The 25,127-nt window shown below is 42.8% G+C and overlaps 1 protein-coding gene across 6 annotated transcripts in view; it reads left to right on the forward strand.

Moving 5' to 3' along the window:
• The window catches only part of RABEP1 (rabaptin, RAB GTPase binding effector protein 1), a 103,891-nt gene extending 78,770 nt beyond the window's left edge, over nucleotides 1-25,121 (forward strand). For all 6 annotated transcript variants that reach the window (XM_004058382.5, XM_055367258.2, XM_055367260.2 and 3 more), the window contains 10 exons: nucleotides 368-835; nucleotides 2,078-2,182; nucleotides 4,283-4,399; nucleotides 7,536-7,634; nucleotides 12,520-12,660; nucleotides 16,322-16,511; nucleotides 17,380-17,435; nucleotides 19,568-19,666; nucleotides 20,593-20,709; nucleotides 22,326-25,121. In XM_004058382.5, coding sequence (XP_004058430.3) covers nucleotides 368-835; nucleotides 2,078-2,182; nucleotides 4,283-4,399; nucleotides 7,536-7,634; nucleotides 12,520-12,660; nucleotides 16,322-16,511; nucleotides 17,380-17,435; nucleotides 19,568-19,666; nucleotides 20,593-20,709; nucleotides 22,326-22,427 — 1,494 coding nt within the window. In that variant the 3' untranslated portion in view covers nucleotides 22,428-25,121. The remainder of the gene's footprint in view (nucleotides 1-367; nucleotides 836-2,077; nucleotides 2,183-4,282; nucleotides 4,400-7,535; nucleotides 7,635-12,519; nucleotides 12,661-16,321; nucleotides 16,512-17,379; nucleotides 17,436-19,567; nucleotides 19,667-20,592; nucleotides 20,710-22,325) is intronic.
• Nucleotides 25,122-25,127: the final 6 nt, after the last annotated feature.

Below are 25,127 nucleotides of genomic sequence, written 5' to 3' on the forward strand. Positions count from 1 at the left end.
GCAGGTGACGTTCCTCAACTCTTCGTATTTGGGAGCTCTTTGAGCTACCAGAGCATTCAGCACAATTCTCCAGCCCATCCTTTTATCACAGTATTATAACAGTCTGCTTACTTATCTTTTTTTTTTTTTGAAGCCGTATGTATCTCGAGGTCAGGGATTATATCTTGCTCACAGTTGTATCCTGAGGGCCTGGTTTTGTGTCCAGCATGTAGAAATGACACTTAGTAAGTGTTTGTTCAATGAGTCTGTGAAGGTAGCACATTAATGATTATCATGTGTAATGAGTGGTGGAATACATTTATTATAGTTTTTGTCTTTAAAAATGCAGAGAATTGTCTAACTTGGCCATATATATTTCACATTTCAGGAGCATTTAGACAGCACCCATGGTTCAGTTCATTCCTTAGATGCAGACTTATTGTTGCCATCTGGAGATCCTTTCAGTAAATCGGACAATGACATGTTTAAAGATGGACTCAGGAGAGCACAGTCTACAGACAGCTTGGGAACCTCGGGCTCATTGCAATCCAAAGCTTTAGGCTATAACTACAAAGCAAAATCTGCTGGAAACCTGGACGAGTCAGATTTTGGACCACTGGTAGGAGCAGATTCAGTGTCTGAGAACTTTGATACTGCATCCCTTGGGTCACTCCAGATGCCAAGTGGGTTTATGTTAACCAAAGATCAGGAAAGAGCAATCAAGGCGATGACACCAGAACAAGAAGAGACAGCGTCCCTCCTCTCCAGCGTTACCCAGGGCATGGAGAGTGCCTATGTGTCCCCTAGTGGTTATCGTTTAGTTAGTGAAACAGAATGGAATCTCTTGCAGAAAGAGGTGAGTTACCTTTCTCACGTTTTTCCTCTTGCTCACGCTGAGGCACACTGGGAAGCTCTGGGATTTAGCGTTCATTCAACAGACGGTTCCTGGAGTCAGTGCAGGCACATGTTGCCAGCAAATGGATATTAACGTGTGTCACCTGACCCTTGTCATAGTCTGCTTTGGCTATTCCAGGTAATTGTGACAGAGAAAGGAGCTAGCTAGTTAATCACAGTGAATGTGAACTTCCCCACCTGAACTCACAGCTCTCAGGTTGGAGCAATCTGCCTGACTAGCATTGCGGAATTTAAGTTAGAGCAACCTGAATTTGGTTTGCTTTGCAGTTTTCTATAATCTCAGTGTATTGCAGGATCCAGGCTTTCATCTTTCCTTTAGATCAACAGCGCAATTGCTGGTCTGCTGTTGATGCTGAGAGTGGGTTTAAAGAGGGGTTGGGAATATGGGAGAGAAAAGAAACCAATCTTTAATGAAGTTGATTTTCCTCCTTAGAGAATTTGTAAATTCACAGGTAAGATTAGGAGATAAACACATTAGATATTTGCCTAATGCTTTATAGATTACAAAGGCCTTTCACATACCTGATCTCTTTAAGCTTTATCATTATAATGAGGCAAGTGGGGCATGGTTATCCCCCATTTACAGGTGAGAAAACTGGCTGGGAAAGATAAAGTGAGTTGCTCAAGCGTTCCCTTTGACTTAGTCGCAAAACCTGACTCCTGGTGCTTTCCTTGACTGAGGGCTGCTTCCCTTTAAGGAAGCCACCGGTCAGTAAGTGGAACAGCTTACTGAGGCCTGAAAGAAACTATTCTCATTGGTCTTATGTAACACATATGTGAGAAGGTGCTATTTGCTAGTTTGGTACCTATTTTATCATTGGAGCTGGTGAAACGGTGACTTGGCACTGTTTTTATTTGTCTTTCCTTCCCTTTGGTTGTTTAGTATTATACCATGAGTGCCATGGGATAGTACCTTTTGCTTGCTTTGTGTTTTCCTCACATGTGATGTTTTGTGCCTCTTGGCGATAAATTGTGTCCCATGTGTCCTATCATACTTGTACTGCAGAGTTTGATTTTTTAGAATCTGACCCTATATTGTAACTTTTTGCCATAAGGCCCTGAAGAAAGTGTTTACTTCATGTTCTACTGACTACCATTGGTAAGACTATGCACGTGTACCTCAAGTGTGTGATGTAGAATTATTTTGTTTTGCCTGATAAGAGGTAATTTTGGTGCCCTTCAGGTACATAATGCTGGAAATAAACTTGGTAGACGTTGTGATATGTGTTCCAATTACGAAAAACAGTTACAAGGAATTCAGATTCAGGAGGCTGAAACGAGAGACCAGGTGAGTTTCTTCTGGATGCGCCAAATTGGATATCGTCGTTTTCATTGGAGGTGCAGAATTAATTGCCCCCCTCTCCGGCCCCAGCCCCATTTACATTATGAAGCATATCCATCTTGTTAAGTTATGAAATAACCTGGTACATGCAATGGCAGTTACATTTCCAGTGGGAGCTCACTAGGACTCTGCTTTTGTTTTTTTTTTGTTTTGTTTTTGTTTGTTTTTTTGAGAGGGGGTCTCGCTCTATTGCCAGGCTGGAGTGCAGGGGGGATCTCAGCTCACTGCAACTTCCGACCCCCTGGTTCAAGTGATTCTTCTCCCTCAGCCCGCCGAGTAGCTGGGATTACAGGGACACGCCACCACCCCCAGCTATTTTTTGTATTTTTAGTAGAGACGGGGTTTCACCATGTTGCCTAGGATGGTCTCAAACTCCCGACTTCATGATCCACCTGCCTCAGCCTCCCAAAGTGTTGGGATTACAGGTGTGAGCCACCGCGCCCGGCCAGGACTCTGTTTTTGTATATCTGCACAGGTCAGCCCAACTCTTAAAGGGACACTACCTAATCTCTTCCACCCTGCCCCTTCCGCCTAAGGCCTAAAAGTGTTTTAAGTACATGGCAAGTACTTTATGATATGGAGATCTCAGGGAGATAAAAGGTTGATTGTTGCCTCCAGTAGAATAAAGGCTTAATTGAATGTTATATTAATCAGAATTTGTGTCCTTCAGTGCGTATTACTCATTTCTTGTCATAAATTTATTGAATTAAGGTTAATAAGTTCCCAGAAATTAAGCTTTGGTAGATTTGGTATGCTGAGATTGATAAATCTTCAGTACTTTTTCAAGTGCAGTGTTTAATAATGGGCACCTTGATAGCAGTTAGGAAATAATGTAGAAATTCATGAGAGTGGGCTTGTCAAAGTCTACGTAAGAAAGATACTTTTCCCTCATATTTCCAAATTGTTCTTTGGTTGTTATGAAGATTATTCCCTTAGCCTTCAAAATAACTTTAAGCCAGTTAGAATGATGGTTTAATATTTTCAAATGTCATTGCTATTGAGTTCCTTCATATACTGTGTGCTTTACGCATAGATGTTTCAAAGGTAAATTTCTAAATGTATTTGCAAAACTAATGTAGTTGGCCCCTGATAGTGTGGTGTAGGAATGGTTTTCATAAACATTTCAGTAGACGGTTTTAAAGCCTGGCTAAAAATTAGTCAGAAAAAGAAGTGGGAAAAGGGTGTTCATGGAGAGAAAAGATATACAAAGAACAGAGTTAGGAAAGAAAATGATGTATTGTAGGAAGTATGAGTAGTTATGTGGCTGGGCACAGGGGGTGACTGTTACGAAATAATGGGAATGTAAGCTACAAAGGAAGGCCATGAAGACATCACTTAGGGAGGGGTGATGATTGAAGAGATTTAAATTTTACCCTGAAGCTGGGCATGGTGGCTCACGCCTATAATCCCAGCACTTTGGGAGGCCGAGGTGGGCTGATCACCTGAGGTTAGGAGTTCATAGACCAGCCTGACTAACAATGGAGAAACCCCATCTCTACTAAAAATGCAAAATTAGCCAGGTGTGGGTGGTGCATGCCTGTAATCCCAGCTACTCGGGAGGCTGAGGCAGGAGAATCCCTTGAACCCCAGGAGGTGGAAGTTGCAGTGAGCCGAGATCGCAGAGCGAGAGACTCTGTCTCAAAAAAAAAAAAAATTTACCCTGAAGACTTTGAGAGGCATTTAGAGTTTTAAGTAGGGAAATTATATTATTTCACTTTTATAAAATTTCTGGTGTTAGTGTGGATTGTAGACCGGAGACAGAGGATACACTCTAGTTAGGGAGAACAGTGTCATGGTCTAGAGGATCTGAGGGAGAAGCAGATGTTTTCAGATGAGATGTGTGTGAAAAATGATTTGTTAACTGTAAACCACAGTACAGTTGCCTCTTGAGGTCATTTATCTAATTCCTGTCTGAATTAGAAAATCTGTGGTGTTTCCCAGAAAAAGACATAAGAGATTTTTTTTTTTAATTCTGGAGTTAGATTTTTAAAAAAAAAAATTATAAAAGGATTCTGGTTTTTCTAATTGACTTTTAAAATGATATAGGTGAAAAAACTACAGCTGATGCTAAGGCAAGCTAATGACCAGTTAGAGAAGACAATGAAAGATAAGCAGGAGCTGGAAGACTTCATAAAGCAAAGCAGCGAAGATTCGAGTCACCAGGTAAGGGAGGGTTTATAGAGTGTGGCCCATGAGGGATGACTGGGTTATTTAAATGAAAGATTCAAAAAATATAGTCATGTTTTTTTGCCTTGAAGATTTGGCAGTTTTATTTTCCCTCAGGTAAAAAGATTTCTTACTGATCATTCTGTGATATCTGTTTTACAGATTTTTAAAGAATAACTTTTGAAATAATTGGTCAGTAAATGCCAGGAGGTTCTGATTCTCCTTTCCTTTATTTGTGTTAGTTAGGTTTTCCTGCTGCACTGGAAACTTGCTGACAAAGATTCTAATTATTTTCTTTTAAACTTTTTAAAAATATAGCAACATGAAAAAAAAAAAAAACATATACAGATACACCAAACATACCAGAACCAACATCTGTGTAACCACCATTGAGATCAAGCAATAGAATATTAGCTGGTACCCCAGAAGCCCTCACTTTCCCCGCACTTACAACTCCCTCCCGACAGGCATCCACTGTCCTAACTTGTAACACCATTAGATTAGCCTGTGCTTTAACTTTAGAAAATGAAGCCATACGTTCTGTGTTCTTTTGCGTCTGTGTTCCTCCGTTCAATAGTGTACTGTTCCTACTTGTGATGCATGGAGTGTTTGTTCATTTTCATTGTTGAATAGTCATATCATTATACGGATATACCGCAATTTATCCAAACTAATGTTGATGGATATTTCAGTTGTTTCCAGTTCTGGGATATTATGAATAATGTTCCTTTGAAATTTTTGTATAGGGCGTGGTGGACATGTTTCTGCAGGATATGTAACTAGGGGTGGAATGCTTGGGTACAAATGTTCAAAATGCCAAATAATTTTCTAGAGTGGTTATGCCAGTTTATACCTCCACCAGCAATGTATGAGAGTTCCTGTGGTTCCAAGGTGTGGAAAAATGTCATTTTGTTATTTTAATTATAGCCATTTCGGTGGATGTATAATGGTATTTCATTGTGGCTTAGTTTGCATTTCTCTAATGACCACTGAAGTTACTTAGCATTTTTCATGTTTCTTGGCCATTGGGATTTTCTGTGTGTGAGAGATTCCTGCTCAAGTCTTATCCTTATCTTTTTATTGGGTGGTCTGTTTATTTTACATTTTTTGGTCTTTAAAAACTGATTTGTTAGGTGTCCTTTATATAATGTTAGAATCTTTTGGTGATAAGTGTTGCAGGTGTCTTTTACTCAGTAGCTTATATTTTTTGTTTTGTTTTTGAGATGGAATCTTGCTCTGTCACCCAGTCTGGAGAGCAGTGGCGCAACTTCGGCTCTCTGCAACCTCTGTTTCCCGGGTTCAAGCAGTTTTCCTGCCTCAGCCTCCTGAGTAGCTGGGATTACAGGCACTCACCACCACACCTGGCTAATTTTTGTAGTTTTAGTAGAGACGGGGTTTCACGTTGTTGGCCAGGCTGGTCCTGAACTCCTGACCTCAAGTGATCCACTTGCCTCGGCCTCCCAAAGTGCTAGGTGTGAGCCATGCACCTGGCCCATCAGTAGCTTATGTCTTCATTAATGGTGTCTTTTAATGAACAGAAGTCCTTAATAATGTAGTCAAATTTGGCCGGGCACGGTGGCTCACACCTTGTAATCCCAGCACTTTGGGAGGCCGAGGCGGGCAGATCACCTGAGGTCAGCAGTTCGAGACCAGCCTGACCAACATGGAGAAACCCTGTCTCTACTAAAAATACAAAATTAGCCGAGTATTTCGGTGCATTCCTGTAATCCCAGCCACTTGGGAGGCTGAGGCAGGAGAATCGCTTGAACCCGGGAGGCGGAGGTTGCGGTGAGCCAAGATCATGCCATTGCACTCAAGCCTGGGCAACAAGACTGAAACTCCGTCTGAAAGAAAAAAAAAATCAAATTTATTAATCATTTCTTTATGGTTTGTGATTTTCCTCCTTTTTAAAAAGGAATTTTTTCCTATGGAGTTATGAAGATATCCTATATTATAGAGGTTTTATTCACATTTATATCTAAAATTCCTCTAGAACTGACTTAGATACACACACACACACACACACACACACTGTAGATAAGGGTAAAACTTTTTTGTCTCGCTGTGTCGCCCAGGCTAGAGTGCAGTGGCACGATCTCGGCTCACTGCAACCTCTGCCTCCCAGGTTCAAGCGATTCTCCTGCCTCAGCCTCCTGAGTAGCTGGGACTACAGGCGCCCGCCACCACGCCCGGCTAATTTTTTATTTTTAGTAGAGACGGGGGTTTCACCATCTTGGCCAGGGTGGTCTCGAACTCCTGACCTTGTGATCCATCCGCCTCGGCCTCCCAAAGTGCTAGGATTACAGGCGTCAGCCACCGTGCCCAGCCAAGGGTAAAACTTTTTTTTAAAAAAAAGTATGGATAGCCAATTTCTGTATGACTTGGTGAAAAGATCCACCTTTCCCCCATTGGTCTGTGTAGATTAGTTTCAGAACTATCTTCTGTTCAGTTGGTCTGTTTGCCTTTTTTTTGTGCTAAATTCTGCACTGTGATTTATGTGAAATAAAATTTTCTCTCTTTTTTTTTTTAAACCCGAGATGGAGTTTTGCTCTTGTTGCCCAGGCTGGAGTGCAGGGTGCGTTCTGGGCTCACTGCAACCTCTGCCTCCTGGTTTTCAAGCAATTCTCCTGCCTCAGCCTCCCGAGTAGCTGGAATACAGGTGCCCGCCACCACACCCAGCTAATTTTTTTTTTACTTTTAGTAGAGATGGGGGTTTTACCATGCAGGCCAGGCTGGCCTCGAACTCCTGACCTTAGGTGATCTGCCCGCCTCAGCCTCCCAAAGTGCTGGGATTACAGGCATAAGCCACTGCACCCAGCCTGATTTTTTTTTTAAACATCTTTAAACATAGCTACAACTAGGTCACGTGAGTTACTGTCTGCCTAGAAACCCATAGAATGCTGTTTGTTAATGTATGGCTGCATGTGACTCGGGTTTTGGCACTGCCTTGTGTTATCTGAAAGGCTAAGGCTTTGCACATAGCAGATGTGCATGCAGCTGTTGGATGATGGTCAGTGGTTCCCATGAACAAATAAAATGTCAATTCCAGACACTAAATAGTTAGAAGATGGAAGAGTTAGTTTCAGAATAACCGATTTCCTAACTATGTTTCTATACATGTGTTTTTTTAAAGATCTCTGCACTCGTCCTAAGAGCCCAGGCCTCCGAGATCTTACTTGAAGAGTTACAGCAGGGGCTTTCCCAGGCAAAGAGGGATGTTCAGGAACAGATGGTAAGTTTACATTTTAAGTAAATGACAACTATGTTACTATATATTCCTTTTTTGTTCTATCTTGACATCATCTTTGATAGGAATTTATCATCCTGTCCAAAGTAGTTACTGTTGTCTTCTCCCGGGACTGTAGAACATTAATAATGGACAAAATATTGTAAAGACATTATTCCTTTTTTAAACCTACTTTCTGGCCAAACAAAAATTTTTTCTCATCGTTTAACTTATTTTTCTGATTTGGGAAACCTAAACAGAATAAACTATGGACCTAATTTAATTTTTAATTCCAAATAAAAGCTAAAAAATTGAATGTCTGAGAGCCCTAGCTGGTACAGCTTTTGACCAGTCATTTTGTGATTTCCCTGGATGGCTAATTTATTTAGAATAACCTTATTAGGGCTGGGCGCAGTGGCTTATGCCAGTCATCCCAGCACTTTGGGAGGCTGAGGCGGGTGGATCACGAGGTCAGGAGATTGAGACCATCCTAACATGGTGAAACCCCATCTGTACTAAAAATACAAAAAATTAGCCGGGCGTGGTGGTGGGTACCTGCAAGTCCCAGCTACTCGGGAGGCTGAGGCAGGAGAAGTGCTTGAACCTGGGAGGCTGAAGTTGCAGTGAGCCAAGATCACGCCACTGCACTCCAGCCTGGGTGACACAGCAAGACTCTGTCTCAAAAGAAAAAAAAAAATAACCTTATTAGTTTCACAGGGGTTATGAAAAAAACATGTAACTGTTGTGGTGCTGGGGACCTTCCAGAAGGCCATCTATGCTGAGAGGGATGGGGGCAGAGTATTAAGAGCAAGTGCCGGCTAGAGCCTTTGCAGATAGTCCCCAGGCTTGGGCTCCCTCCTCACTAGTCTGGCTGCATTTGCTTTGTTTTTCCTTTCTCAAAGTTGGAGCCTACATCTGATGCCTCCAACTAAATTAAAGTAGAGGTGGCTCTGCTGGGGTGATTCTACACAGCTGATGCTTACCCGGGGATGACAGTTTAAAAATAAAAGCCTTGGGTGGAATGGTCATTGAATGTTTTTAATTGGCATTATTAGGTCAGTATCTGAATGGCCTATGAGCTGATCCCTAAATCTTAAACCTGGTCTGTTGGGAAGCATCTCATCCTAATCATTGACCCATAGTTTCATGTGTTTTCTCTAATTAGAAAATACAATATAACAACACTGGCGTAAAAATCACTGCTAAATACTGACAGTTTCATAGCGGTGAGCCTCCTACACTCCTTCGACCCCTTGCATCTTTTTCCTTCTTGTCTTTTTTTTTTTCTTTTTTGAGACAGAGTTCTGCTTTTGTTGCCTAGGCTGGAGTGTAATGGCGCAATCTCGGCTCACTGCAACCTCCTCCTCCTGGGTTCCAGTGATTCTCCTGCCTCAGCCTCCTGAGTAGCTGGGATTACAGGCATGCACCACCACACCCGGCTAATTTTGTATTTTTAGTAGAGACGGGGTTTCTCCATGTTGGTCGGGCTGGTCTCGAACTCCTACCTCAGGTGATCCACCCGCCTTGGCCTCCCAAAGTGCTGGGATTACAGGCATGAGCCACCGTGCCCGGCCTCCTTCTTGTCTTTTAAAACCATCAGCCTTTGCAGACACTTTTCAAGCTGGTTTCACTTAAAATGAATGTGTGTCAGTGACACTGGAGAACTGCTGAAATTAAGGTTGAGGTCCTATGAACTCCAGTACATGACCATTTTGTTGAAATTACCATAAAGAAGAGAAACTCACCACGTTAGTGCATGCTTGCCCTTGTTCTTAGTCTTTCTGTGTATGTTTGTAGGTGTATGATGTGTGTGTGTACGTATGTCTTGGTTTGTGTTTTTTGCTGGACTGTTTGGAGTTATTGTAGACATGACAGTCATAAGTATTTTAGTATGTATTTCCTAAAACAAAGAGTTGTTCTGCATCGCTACAGTACTGTTACTACATCCTTAAAATTTAACCAGTTGTCCCAGTAAGTCCTTGATTACTTTTTAGTGGTGGTTTTCCTTTTTATATTTTCTATATTTTGATCCAGGAACCAATCAGTGATCACATATTTCATCTTGTTGTCATGTCGCTTTAGTCACTTTTCATCTAGAACAGTCTCCCACTCTCTTTTTATTTTTAAGAATCCGGCCAATTGCTTTGTTTCAGGCCATCTGTCTTGTAGAATTCATTTGTCTGATTATCTCCTTGTGATTTGATTCAAGTTAGACATCTTGGCAAGAATACTGCACAGATGAAATGGTTCAATGGGAGGTTCATAACATAATGAGGCACGTTAATGATGGGTGCTTCCCATTACTGGGGATGTTAAATTTGATCACTTGGTTAAGGTGGGGACAAAATAGTTTCAGAATGACTATATCAATATTACTACCAACAGCAAATCTACTAAGTAAAGGCCAACATTTGTTTGTAGTTCTGCCCTTAGACTGTATCTCAGATAAGGGTTTACAGTTTAAGTACTGTGTTCAAATGTTAGTTTTTCTCTCTGTGGTTGTATTAGGAATTTGATATATAGTTAGCTCCATTTGTTTCTCTCTTTTTTTTTTTTCGGAGTCTTGCTCTGTCGCCCAGGCTGGAGTGCAGTGGCGCGATCTCGGCTCACTGCAAGCTCCGCCTCCCGGGCTCACGCCATTCTCCTGCCTCAGCCTCTGGAGTAGCTGGGACTACAGGCGCCCACCACCACGCCCGGAGAATTTTTTGTTTTTTCAGTGGAGACGGGGTTTCATCGTGTTAGCCAGGATGGTCTCGATCTCCTGACCTCGTGATCCACCCGCCTCGGCCTCCCAAAGTGCTGGGATTACAGGCGTGAGCCACTGCGCCCGGGCTGTTTCTCTTTATATTACATTTTCAGATTTGATTTTTCTTTCTTGATTTATATTTTGAATATGTAACATGGTTCATAATCAAAAGTATAAAAATAAATCCTCAGCTCCATTTCCATTCCCTGTCCTTTTCACCCCATTTCCACTCACTCTTATACGTAATTATTTTATTTTTGGCTTATCCTTCTGTTTTTCTCTTTACAAAAACAAGCAAATATATACATATTCTTTTTTCCCTTCTTTCATATCCGGAAGGTGGTGGGATACTAAGATTTTGTTGTAAATGGGTGACAGTGATCATAAAGCACAGCGGATTCTAGTCTGAAGACAATAAGAGCCAGTGGGCTTTAGCCAGAGCATATGCATGGCCGTCACTGCCTGTCTCTGGCCTGTTTGTCCTTCAGAATGCAGCTCAGTCATCACCTCCTCTGGGAAGTGTTCTGTAACCCTCTTCCCAATTTCCTGCCCCAAATTAGGTACCCCTTTGTCCTTTTATCACTGCAGTACCCAATCTCTGTCATAGCAGTTTATGGTATTGTAGAGTAGTTTTTGGTTTACTTGTCTTTCTCCTCTATTGGACCATGAGCTTCTCCAGGGCAAAGTCTTCGTCTTTTATCTCTGTATTTCCTGTGGGCAGCAAAACACGTGGCATAGAGTAGTAGCTGCACAATAAACATCGTATGAGAGCATCATCTACATGTATGTGTTGTATGTGTGCCCTTAAGGTAAGTGACTTTAGTATTACAGATTAGCAGGAGTCACGTGCTTTTGTAGAGCTTTATCTGATACTTGGATTCGGTGGATAACTTTTATATTGATACAAATAATATGAAATACCTAAAATTGTTTTACACATCAACAAGCAGAAGTGGGAGTGTGTCCCATTTTAAGAATAAGCTTCTCTGGCCGGGTGCAGTGGCTCACGCCTGTAATCCCAGCACTTTGGGAGGCTGAGGTGGGTGGATCACGAGGTCAGGAGATTGAGACCAGCCTGGCTAACATAGTGAAACCCTGTCTCTACTAAAAATACAAAAAAATTAGCTGGGCGTGGTGGTGCATGCCTGTAGTCCCAGCTACTTGGGAGGCTGAGGCAGGAGAATCACTTGAACCGGGACTCGGGAGGTGGAGGTTGCAGTGAGCCGAGATCACACCACTGCATTCCAGCCTGGGCTACAGAGTGAGACTGTCTCAAAAGAAAAAAAAGAATAAGCTTCTCAAGTGCTCTGTGATTCCTGAGCTTAGATCCTCTTGATGACTTCCAGTATCTGGGCCTGCTGGGCCATTCACAGTGATTCCGAGCCTGAACAGAGGTATACATAATGGGAAATGAAGACACTACTCTGTTTCTTCCTCCTTTCTGTCGAATGCACGCCATGGGGAAATGGGAGTTGTCTTAGAGTACATGCTCTGTCTGATATAGGTCTTGATGGTGTCAGCCACTTCCATTGAACTAGAGATCCTGGTCCTTCTGTAGTACAGGGATATGGAGGGAAAATATTATTAATTTTTTTTTTTTTTTTTGAGATGGAGTCTTGCTCTGTGGCCCAGGATGGAGCGCAATGGTGCAATCTCGGCTCACTGCAACCTCCTCCTCCTGGGTTCAAGCGATTCTCCTGCCTCAGCCTCCCTCCATAGTTGCTGGGATTTCAGGCACCCCGCTGTACCCAGCTAACTTTTTGCATTTTAGTAGAGACAGGGTTTCACTGTTTTGCCCAGGCTGGTCTCAAACTCCTGAGCTCAGGCAATCCACCCACCTCAGCCTCCCAAAGTGTTGGGATTACAGGCGTGAGCCAGCACACCCAACCAAAAGATAGAATTTTTAAGCGGTTTGTAGAGACAGTGGAGAATGAGCCTCAGATACTTGCTTCATTGCCTGTCCCTTGTTGAATATATGCTGTAAATCAGAAAATCTCTGCGCAGCTTTTTCTAAGTCTAGCAGAACTTCACCATACCCTGTCCATCCTCAGCACTCCTTTAGTTTGGTCTTGTTTTTCTCTGATGTAGCTGTCACCAGACCGGATCTACCTTTCTGGCTGTGATTAGTATCTACTTCTATTTTAGGCGGTGCTGATGCAGTCACGGGAACAGGTTTCAGAAGAGCTGGTGAGGTTACAGAAAGATAATGACAGTCTCCAGGGAAAGCACAGCCTGCATGTGTCATTACAGCAAGCAGAAGACTTCATCCTCCCAGACACTACAGAGGTAACTTACTTTCCACATGATCAAAAATGTCAACAAGTACATTTTCTGAAATGGCCGTATGTTCTTTATGTAAACAGTTTTATTCAGATATAATTCACGTGCCAATTCAACCATTTAAAGTGTACCATTCAGTGGTTTTTGCTGTACTCACAGATGTGTGCAACCATCATCACAATCAATTTTAGAACATTTTCATCACCTCAAGTAGTAACTCCCTGTGACCCGACTACACCAGCTAAACACACACACACACACACACACACACACACACACACACACACACACACACACACGAAAAAGTAACACTTCACCCTTTAGCTACCATCCTTATTCCCCCTCCTCCCCTAGCCTTAAGCAACTACTAACCTTTCTGCCTCTATAGATTTCCCTATTCTGGACTTTCCTATGAATAGAATCATACAATATGTGGTCTTTTGTGTCCATCTTCTTTCACGTAGCCTTAATGTTTTCAAGATCTATGTTATTTTTGTCGGCCCAGATTGAGAGTGTGCCAGAAATTAAATGTTTGAAGGGGTTACCATGCTGGCTGCTTATGACGTTTGTTTTTGTATCTAGTACTTGAAAAGTTATAACACACTCACCATCATACTGTCCAGAAAGATGACACTTTTGTTTCTTTTTGAGACAGATAATATCTGTCACCCAGGCTGGAGTGCAATGGCATGATCTCTGCTCACTGCAACCTCCGCCTCACGGGTTTAAACGATTCTCCTGCCTCAGCCTCCCCAGTAGCTGGGATTACAAGCGCCTGCCACCATGCCCAGCTAATTTTTTGCATTTATAGTATAGATGGGGTTTCACCATGTTTGCCAGGCTGGTCTTGAGCTCCTGACCTCAAGTGAGCCACCATGCCCAGCCAAAGATGACACTTTTGGTCACTTACATTCTTCTGTGGTTGGGTAAACCTGGGCTACAAAACTGGTTTCCCAGAGACATTCATAATTCTCTCCTTAACTTTATCCAAGCTTTATTTTTAATTTTTATTTTTTGAGACAGTTTCATTCTGTCCCCTAGGCTGGAGTGCAGTGGTGTGATCTTGGCTCACTGCAACCTCCGCCTCCTGGGTTCAAGTGATTCTCCTGCCTCAGCCTCCCGAGTAGCTGGGATTACAGGCATGCGCCAGCACGCTGGGCTAATTTGTTTCTGTATTTTTATTTTTTTATTATTTTTTATTTTATTTTTATTTTTTGAGATGGAGTCTTGCTCTGTCACCCAGGCTGGAGTGCAGTGGCGCAACCTAGGCTTACTGCAACCTCTGTCTCCTGGGTTCAAGTGATTCTCCTGCCTCAGCTTCCTGAGTACTGGGACAACAGGCGTGTGCCACTGTGCCTGGCAAATTTTTAAAAATATTTTTTAGTAGAGATGGGGTTTCACCACATTGGCTAGGCTGGTCTCCAACTCCTGACCTCGTGATCCGTCCGCCTCGGCCTCCCAAAGTGCGGGGATTACAGGCATCAGCCACCACACCTGGCCATTTTTTGTATTTTTAGTAGAGATGCGGTTTCGCCATGTTGGCCAGGCTGGTCTCGAACTGCTGATCTCAAGTGATTAGCCTGCTTCGGCCTCCCAAAGTGCTGGGATTGCAGGCGTGAGACACCGTGCCTGTCCTATCCAATCTTTATACCTGTTTCTTTTTTTTTTTTTTTTTTCCCTTTTTAAGGAAATCTTAGTAAGTAGAAGTTTCCCCTAATTATACCCTACAGATTCAATCTCTACAGTTTGGACCTCAGTCTTTTTTCCTATGTATGTATTAACATGACTGTTATTTTTTATGTTTATTTCATCATTTACAAAAAACCAGTTGCCTATCTTGCCATTAGCTCTTTGCTGTCTCCCACTTTTCCCCAACTTCTTATCGTCTCAGCTCATGTTACAGGCACTCTTGGCAGAGCCTTCTTTCCTTTCTGAATTGGTGACTGCTGTCATCAAAAGAAGGTATCGGGGGCAGGGTATGGTGGCTCAGGCCTGCAATCCTAGCACTTTGGGAGGCCAAGGCAGGCGGATCGCTTGAGGTCAGGAGTTCAACACCAGCCTGGACAACATGGCAAAACCCCGACGCTGCTGAAACAAACAAAAAAAATTAGCCAAGGATGGTGGCACACACTTGTAGTAGTTCCAGCTACAACTACTTGGGAGGCTGAGGTGGGAGGGGTCACCTGAGCCCAGGAGGTCAAAGCTGCAGTGAGCTGAGATCGCGCCACTGCCCTCCAGCCTGGGAGACAGAGTGAGGACCCTGTCTCAATTAAAAAAAAAAAGGTATTGGGAACCTGTCTACTTTTGCTATCAGCTGAAAATCACTGTTCTACCACCTTCCACCTGTTAGATTTTTCTCTTTTGTCAGGAAAGAATCCTGTCTTCCATGTTCTTTAGAGACTTTATTCCTAGATTTTATTTCATTTTATTTATTTATTTATTTATTTTGAGACAGAGTCTTGCTCTGTCACCCAGGCTGGAGTGCAGTGGTATAATCTCAGCTTTTGGCAACCTCCGCCTTCTGGGTTCAAGCGATTCTCCTGCCTCTGCCTCCTGAGTAGCTGGGACTACAGGTGTGTGCCACCATGTCTGGCTACCATGTTGGCCAGGCTGGTCTCGAATTCTCGACCTCAAGGAATCCGCCTTCCTCGGCTTCCCAAAAGTGCTGGGATTACAGGCTTTAGCCACTGTGCCTGCCTAGTCCTAGATCTTAAAATGTTCCAAGAATCCAGGCCGGGCACAGTGGCACTTGCCTGTAATCCCAGCACATTGGGAGGTTGAAGTGGGAGTTTTGCTTGAGCCCAGGAGTTTGAGTCTGTGGTAAGATATGATTATGCCATTGCACTCCATACTCCAGTCTGGGTGACAGAGGAAGATCCTGTCTCAAGAAAAAGAAAAAAAAGTTCCAAGAATCCTTGAAGAATGTAGTCAGTGTGTAATCCTTGATTCTTGGACCTGCTTCAGCAATAAATCTTAGGAAATTTTAAAAACTGTTGTTTTATATATATAGTTATTTGAGAATCTCGTTTTTACTTTAGAGTTGCTTTAGGATATAATTGGAAGGATTTCTAAAAGAAGACAGAACTAAAATTTAGGAAGAAAAATAAATTCTATACTGAATTTATTACAGGAAACAGCTCACCACCTTAGAAAGCTACCTTTGCCATCATTTACCTCTGGCCTAAGGTAGCACTTTGCCTCTGGTAGATGTTTAGTAAATGTTTGAATGAATGAATAAGTAAGTAAATAAATGTTATCCTCTTAGTTCACACTTGCTACTGAGTGTGAACTTGCTACTCAGTTTTGTCGTCATTTCCTAACTCCTCCCAAATTTCTGCAAGTAATAGTAGAGGATTCTAAGGTATTATTTCTATTGAATGGCATATTGTAAGTCACTTAATCTTTTTATTTTTCTGCTTATGAAACAGTTTTGAGGGAAGAGTATGTGGCTCACAAGATACGACTTGGCCAGAAATGTCTTTTCTATAACATACTGAATGTTAACCTGACATGGCACCTGCCCTGAAGCTCTAAGTGGCTTAATGGTCAAAGTCTTAATTTTTGAACCATTAAAACAACATCTGAGATTCTGGTTACAGAAAATCTTTAGCTTCTTTATTTCCTTTCACTCTCACAAACCCAATAATCATTTGTTTCTTGAATCCAGGCACTGCGGGAGTTGGTATTAAAATACCGTGAGGACATCATTAATGTGCGGACAGCAGCAGACCACGTAGAAGAAAAGCTGAAGGCTGAGATACTTTTCCTAAAAGAGCAGATCCAAGCAGAACAGTGTTTAAAAGAAAATCTTGAAGAAACTCTGCAACTAGAAATAGAAAACTGCAAAGAGGAAATAGGTGAAGATAAAAGTGATGTAGTTTAGAATTAGAGTCACTAAATAAAACTTTAGTAAAAGAAGCAATACATGGCCATGGAGTCTGGAACACAGAAAAGCTTAGGAAAGAATTTAGTAAGGACTCAGTCCATTTTTTGTAGATATTCTGATATATTCAGATTCTGAATATATATTCTGATAGAGTCAAATAATCAGAAATTCTGGTTATTTAAAAATTTTTTTTTTTTTTTTTTTGAGACGGAGTTTCATTCTTGTTGCCCAGGCTGGAGTGCAATGGCGCGATCTTGGCTCACGGCAACCTCTGCCTCCCAGGTTCAAGCAATTCTGCTGCCTCAGCCTCCCGAGTAGCTGGGATTACAGGCATGTGTGCCAGCACACCCGGCTAATTTTGTATTTTTAGTAGAGACGGGTTTCTCCATGTTGGTCAAGCTGGTCTCGAACTCCTGACCTCAGGTGATCCGCCTGCCTCGGCCTTGCAAATGCTGGGATTACAGTTGTAAGCCAACGCGCCTGGCCAAAAACTCGTCTTTTTAGGAGTTCTGTGGCCTCTTTGGCAATTATTCATAGATAGGATTCTCAGTACTTGAACCCAGAACCAGGGGAACGTGATTCAATGGGTGGCATTTCCCTGCAGAGATGTGATACGTGATCTAGAAGTAGTTTATGACACAGTGTCCATTTGCATGGATCCTGCTTTTCCCTGAGCCTAAATATGCTGATTGCTTAGTGGTAATTTTGAGACAGCCCCCCGGAACCCATGTTCAGCATATATTTGAATCCTTTGGGGGGTGCTCTAAAATTTTAAAGAAAAAAATTTTCATGCACAATCATAGATGAATGCTAATACATCTCATTTTTTTTCCTTCTAGCTTCTATTTCTAGCCTAAAAGCTGAATTAGAAAGACTAAAAGTGGAAAAAGGACAGGTAAGTCGTGAGTTTCAAATTAATTCTATCAGCAACCAGTGGTTATTTATTGACTCCTACTATGCTGCACCCAACGAATAAAAAATAGTTAAGGCATGGGCCCTGCCTTAAGGAACTTTTGTCTTGTGGGAAGAAAACCACGGGGTAAGGGTGTGCTGGTGATTTATTGAGAGTGCCCTGTGTGTCAGGCTACGTTAAACTGGAGGAGGTAAGGCTAAGATGTGACTGTGGCCTGGAGTTTCCAGTGTAGTGAGAAGATAGGCAAGGCATGGTCATAACATGTTATATGCTTACAGGTACAGTAGAAATATGTATAAAAAACATTACAAACAAGAGATGACATTTTCTAGCTGGCTTAGTCCTTAGACATCATGAGTTCTTTTCATAGTAACCCCATTCAACTTCCTGACCTCACTGTTCCTTGATTTAGAGATTTTCACCTCCACCCTGCTCTCCCTTCCCACACACTGGGCTGCACTTTGCCCAACTGTGACATCTCACTGCAGCCTTAAGTTCCTTGAACACAATCTGCCATCCTTCCAGCTCTTCCATCGGAGTACCTCATTCAGACCTCCAGTTCTCTGAACTTCCCCTTTCATCCTGGTTTCAGCAGCTTCATGGCTTGCTTTCTTTCCCCTAGGTCGTATCTTACTGGCCTGCCTCTTCCCTTCATCTCCCACCACACCTGTCCCTATGGTCTTTGACTCCTCGTCCTGCTGCTGCCCTCACCTGACCACTGCCCAACCTTGGACTAGTCTTGCTGTCCCCAGCTGCTGATGCCACGAGACTTGGTGACACTGCATGCTCAAGCTGCCAGATGGGCCTCCAGTGTTCCTCATGCAGCCTTTCATGTGTCCTAAGTTGCATCTCTTCCATTCCTCACAGTGGCAGTTTCAGAGTCACCTCACCTCAGCCCCCTCACTCTCAGCAGATGCTGGCCTCACTCCTCAGGCATCAGGCAGGGCCACCTTCAGCTACTGGGCTCCTCAATTACAGGTTTTCCTTTTATTCCCAGTCTTTTCTTTTTCTTCAGAGAATATCATGACCTGCTTCTGACCACAGTGTCATTGCATAGGTGCTTTGACTGAGTATCTCCGACTTTTCCAGATGTCCCCGCGCAGTGCTGGGCCTTGAACTTCTGCCTGTTGACTGATCTTTTCCATTATGCATGAACAGGCTCAGGTGTCTCACATTCAGAAGGAAAAAGTCTGTCTTTGGATTGCACTCCTCTCCCGAGCTACCACTCTTTCTTCCTCCCTCTGTTGCCACAGTCTTGATCATCTCCACTGCCTGACTTCCCAGGCATCCCTCCACCTGCTGCAGTCTGCCTCCTGCCTCCACTTTGCTACTGAGACTGCACCAGCAGAAATTACCAGCGCTCGAAATAACATCTCATCCTTTCCATTCTAGCTGCCACTCTTCGAGTTCAGACTTCACTCTCACCTGGCTTATTGTAACAGCCTAACTTTCCCTGCCTCCAAAATTTGTCCCTAAATCATCTCCATATTGAAATCAAGGTGATATTTAAACATTAGAAACTTGTTCGCGTCCCAGTCTAGTGGAAAGCCCTCCAGTAGTTCCCTTTATTTTACAGGATCAAGTCCATATCCTTAGCCCAGCCAGAGCTCTCCTGCCTCACACCACCTCTCTGCCTCAGTGCCTGCGGCTCCCACCGTGCTGTGCTGTAGGCCAGCCGAACATGCCACTGTTGCTGCATGTGTTTTTAATGCGTGCCATCCATTCCCTCTTACTGGAGTATCTCTCCATCTTCTCCCCTTGTCACCCTTGTCTTTGCCCTGTAAAAATGTAGGAGTCAAATGTTGTCTTCTCTAGGAAGTCCTTTGTAACTTTTCTGGCAGAATTAAATGCTTCTTTCTTCATCCTTTACATGTCTGTTTACCCTGATTTCTCCATTTTGAGGCCTTAGAATATAGTAGGCACCTAATAATGGTTAATGAAAGAATAGTTCAGGAAGAATACAGAGGGGATCCACAGAGCTGAAAGGGTGAGAGGAGTACTCCCAGTGTAGCCCGAGTGTCTTGGTGTAATTCTCCAGGCTCTAGGCTCTTTTAGGCAGTGCACTGGGGCCCTGAGGGAGTTTCTGTGAGTTTCAGCTTTTTCCTTTTTCACAGTTGGAGTCCACATTAAGAGAGAAGTCTCAACAGCTTGAGAGTCTTCAGGAAACAAAGATCAGTTTGGAAGAGCAGTTAAAGAAAGAGACTGCTGCTAAGGTAGTGTTTTCATTAGTCATTTAATTTTAAAAAGCAGGGCTAAGAATGTAGGATCACATCTTGCTTGTTGAAAAAAAAATATTGGTGCTTTGAAGTGTCACTTTTTAAAAAGTTGGCAAAACTGACAGCTTGTGAAAAGAAAAAACTTAAACGAATTGATCTATTCCAGCTGGGTTAAATCTTTTCTGCCAGGTCTGGAGGCCTGTGTCATAGGCTAGCTTCAGATAGTAGGCAATCAGGGCCATTGACCAAGCCTGGGCACTGCCCAGTTAGAAGCACTGCTTTGAAAATGTCATTCCATTTGACTGATGTATCAAATCCTAAGAGAGATTGCATCAAACCAGGTTTGCTGCCTAAATTTTGATGAGTTCCGTTAGAATAAACGTGCATGTTGTCGGGGTGGTTTCCTAGAAATGGTCTTAGTGAGCTGAGTGGTCAGACCTGAAAGTGCAGACAGTGTTGCTGAACTGCTTGTTTTTGGAAAGGCTCCCACACATCCTGCTGGTTTTCTGTAAGAGAGACTGGGGATAGCTGGGGCGTATTCACTAAGTTTCCTGGTGGATGCTTGACTGTGGAGGTTGTCAGAGGAAGTCCTCTATATATCCCTGTTGGTGTGACAGACACCGATCTTAGCAGCTGTTTTGGTGATTATCGTCACTGTCACCAGCTGCTGGGGGTGGGGGAGGGCAGCACTTTAATCCATTTCTTTCTTTGGCTTTTCATACCCAGTTCATCTCAGGACTTAGAGCAAGTAGTCTAGATGGCCTGCACGCTTGCCCTATAGATAAAGAGATTGGTCGTGTATAGGAGTGCGACGGATATCCACCCACCTTTCTGCCCTAGTAGTAGGTAACTACAAGTTACTGGATTTCCTAAGTAATTCGGCCCTTTGGCATTAATCTTCATTCAAAACTTGTATTTTTTAGGCTACCGTTGAACAACTAATGTTTGAAGAGAAGAACAAAGCTCAGAGATTACAGACAGAATTAGATGTCAGTGAGCAAGTCCAGAGAGATTTTGTAAAGCTTTCACAGACCCTTCAGGTGAGGCATTTGGGGAACCACATACAGAGCACGAAGGCAGTTTTGGGGGACAGAACCTTGCTGATCCCTGACTTGACCACTGGCAGTAGCTAGAGGTTTAGAGACTGGCTGCTCCTACCTCCACCCCAAATGTCTGACTCATCATTCAAGCCAGAAACCTGGTGTGTGCTTCACACTTGGCCCATTTTTCTTTTTCTGTATGCCTTGCCAATTTTGCCTCCTTATGAGTAAAGTACTGACTCCTTAGCATACCATGTAAGACTCTTCCCAACCAGGCCCACCCCTGTATTTTGCTCATCTCTCTGCCTTGTTTTACATGTTTAACTGCTTGTGGTTCCTCGCCCACAGCGTGGTGTTCTGTCTGGTAAGCATCCTCATCTCATCCCCTCCTGACTCCTTTCTTTCAAGGCTCAGTGTAGGTTTGTCCCCTCTGTGGAGCTCTTCTAGGTCCCTGAGCTGGGCTAAAGTGCCCCTCCCTCTGCCGTGCTCCCTTGGGCACTCTATGAATGCCTGTAATGACACAATGACATTTAGAATATTGTGCTAAAACTAAGTTTTTTTCCCAATGGAACTTCGGATTTTTTTTTTTTTTGGAGACGGAGTCATGCTCTGTTGCCCAGGCTAGAGTGCAGTGGTGTCATCTCGGCTCACTGCAGCCTCTGCCTCCTGGATTCCAGCGATTCTCCTGCCTCATCCTCCTGGGTAGCTGGGATTACAAGTACACACCACCAAGCCAAGCTAATTTTTGTATTTTTAGTAGAGACAGGGTTTCACCATGTTGGTCAGGCTGGTCTCAAACTCCTGACCGCAGGTGATCCACCTGCCTCAGCCTCCCAAATTGCTGGGATTACAGGCGTGAGCCACCGTGCCCAGACTGGAACTGTGGATTCTTCAGGATTGGGAGTCAGGTCTCATTTGTCTCCATAATCCCAACACATTACACTTTAAAATCCTAGTCTGGGCCAGGCATGGTGGCTCACGCCTATAATCCCAGCAGTATGGGAGGCTGACATGGATGGATCACCTGAGGTCAGGAGTTTGAGACCAGATTGACCAACAATATGGTGAAACCCCCTCTCTACTTAAAATACAAAAATTAGCCGGGCGTGGTAGCGTGTGCCTATAATCCCAGCTACTTGGGAGGCTGAGACAGGAGAATTGCTTGAACCCGGGAAGTGGAGGTTGCAGTGAGCCAAGATCGTGCCACTGCACTCCAGCGTGGGTGACGGAGCAATACTCCATCTGGAGGAAAAGAAAAAGCAAGCAAGCCAGGTGTGATGGCAGGCACCTGTAATCTCAGCTACTCGGGAGGCTGAGACAGGAAAATCACTTGAACCCGGGAGGTGGAGACTACAGTGAGCCGAGATCACACCATTGCACTCTGGCCTGGGCTGGCCTGGGTGATGAGCAAAACTCTCCCCCCGCCCAAAAAAATCCCAGTCCGTTACACGGTAGCTTTGGGGAATTATTTTTAACATTTTTAATTGTTCTTGCTGTCTCCCTTTGAAGTGACTACTACTCTGGTGAGTTAATCTGCTACATCTCAGCTAAACCAGTCAAAGTTCAGAAAATCTAGGCAGGAACCACCTGTAGTTATCTCACCATTGTTTCTCCAGGTGCAGTTAGAGCGGATCCGGCAAGCTGACTCCTTGGAGAGAATCCGGGCAATTCTGAATGATACTAAACTGACAGACATTAACCAGCTTCCTGAGACATGACACCCTGATGGCAGGATTCTAGCCTGCACTTTGGGTTTTTAACTCATCTTTAGAGCAACAGTAATTATTATTTAACTCTTAACTGAAGAAAGAGAAGTCACAACAAAAGGAAGACTGGAGAAATGCTTACTTCTAGAGGGAGAAGACTGTGCGGCACAGGAAACAGCAAACAGCGGGGTGATCTGCAGCCCAGAGACCTTCAAATGCGAACACTATAAACTCCAGGCTTGATTCCAACAGGCGTGGGATCAGATTTGGTGATGGAAAAAGCGCTGTTTCCTTGCCTGCTTTCTCCAACATAGATTTTCGGAACACATTTCCCTACCCTATTCCCTACCCTAAAGCAACATCCCAGTAGTGTTTGGAATTTTCTGTTCATAGATATTGGAAGAGAGACATAGATATTGGAAGAGAGAATTTGCTTTATCTGTTGTCTAGAGCTCATCAGTAACAGTATTCAGTTAGCAGACAGAAGTGTAGTATGCTGTATGAATATTTTATATTAAAATATGAAGGTTTGAGAGCAGGCCATTGGCTACTGACTGTATTTCCCTTGCTCAGTACATTTTTGTTTTCCTTTTACCATTTTATCTTGCTTTGGAGGACCTTAAATGCTACTGAAACTTACCTGAGAACCATAGGACTGTGGCAAACAAAACCAATTCATGAAGTGAATTAATGATGAGGATCTGAAAACTTGGCTGGGGCTATATATACTGGAAGTTGAAGGTTAAAGGAAAAGCACAAGAAACTTTGGAAGCACTTTTTCTGCATACTTAAGATGATCTTCATGGGCCCACAGGTACCAGGATAAAGCCAAACTGGTACCATCTACTCTTTTGAAGTGTTTTAGTCTAGTTATTGGATCAGTGAAAAACCTTAGTATACGTTTTTAAATCGGCTAATTTTTCAACTTGGATCATTAGGCTTACGTACTACTTGTTTCAAATGTGTCAAATACAAAAATGGTAACTAGGTTGACAGATACTTTGTATTTTTCTTTTGAATTCAGACCTGGAATTAAGTGACGATGCTTATGGAAAGCCAGTTAGAATTGGAAATCTGTCTTGTCATTTTACAAGCATTAGATTCCTTTCCTGTGTGAAGAAAGCCTCAGTGAAACAGGTCTTTGCCATAACTTTATGAAGTGCTACAGAAAGCACAAAGAATTGATTCAAGAATTGATTCATGTTCATCAATACCTGCTGAGAGTACTGTCCCAGGAATATCCAGTGGATGGATTCATCATCCAGGAGGTTCAAAAGTAAGATGGTTTTCAAATCATTTTTGAGATTGGTTGCATAACAGCAGGGTACCTGAAAGAGCCTTCTGGGAGTTAGTGAACTAGGTAGATTGTTCTGTTCACATAACACCACCATCAACTTAAAGTGAATTGTCTTTGTTATAAATGAGGTCACTGTGGACTTACCCTAAAGATCTTCTGTACTTCTGTCTTCCATAGGACAAATGATAAGTACTACATACCTCATCTCTTGGGTTATTATTGTAGTCTTGCATTCATGATTATGAATTTAAAACTACATACCTCATCTCTTGGGTTATTATTGTAGTCTTGCATTCATGATTATGAATTTAAAAATAAATACCAATTATGGAAATAGTACTAAAGGCTTGCCGCGCATGAAACATTTTAATTGGTTTAAAGTCCCTTTATAAAGAGTGCTACATGGTTTAGATAAAGGAAACATATAACTATTGAGTTACAGGGGGTTTTATTAATTATAAAATGCAATCAATTTAAATTACATAGGTTTAAGACTAGTCCCTTGGATAAGCCCCAAGCGAATTTGTCTTCAGATTATTAAAATTAGTGCTGTAAATCAGGGTGGGCAATTCACAGCCTTTCTGAACTGACTGAACTAGAGCTTGCAGTGAAGTGTTCTGCTGAGACTGAGCACCTTACAGATATTTTTCTCCAGAAGATGGTGCTGGATAATAAAATCATCACAATTAGGGAATGGTTAGTGGTCTCTACTGTGGCAAATGCCAACTGTTGGAATTCACTTTATTGTAGAAAAACCCAAACTGAGACTCTTAAGTTTTGTTTAGCAATGTGTTTCTGGTATGAAACAAACTACTGTGTCACTGTCCAGGTAGGAAACAATTCTTTCAACTAGGTTTTCAGCATAAATGGGAAGTGATGTAGAAGGCAGGATTTAGCCCTTCTAGGCAAAAGAAAAGCTCAGTTGGGTTTCACGAGTGTTCCTGTGCTTATATTCAGTCTGTGCCTACATGTTCTCATGCATGTCTAACCTGATTTACCTCTTACCTGTAACCTACCTTATCATGTGGCTTTTAATTGGCAGTCACTCAGCCATTTCTAAGCAGATATAGTACTACCTTTCAGAACTCACATTGGCAAGTGTAAAAAGATGACTTAAGGTGAAGTGACGACAAAATCACATTCTGCATACTAACCTATTTTTTTCTCCCTTTAAGGTGCTAAACTTGCACCTCATGTCCACTCAGTAACAAGTATCGGGACGTAGAGCACAGCCTCACTCAGCTCTGAAAGGTAATACAGCCTGTGAGGAAGTGAGCCAGCAGTGGCCTTTGCAATTGTGGATCTTGAGCTCTGCTCTCAGCAGATTTCAGGTGTAACCATTTGTTAACTGTACTGAAGGTGTGTCCTCAAGAAGAAAGTGTTCAAATTAAAAAAGCTGCTGCCAAGTACACTGT

Source organism: Gorilla gorilla, chromosome 19, assembly GCF_029281585.2.
Source record: "Gorilla gorilla gorilla isolate KB3781 chromosome 19, NHGRI_mGorGor1-v2.1_pri, whole genome shotgun sequence".
NCBI lineage: Eukaryota > Metazoa > Chordata > Mammalia > Primates > Hominidae > Gorilla > Gorilla gorilla.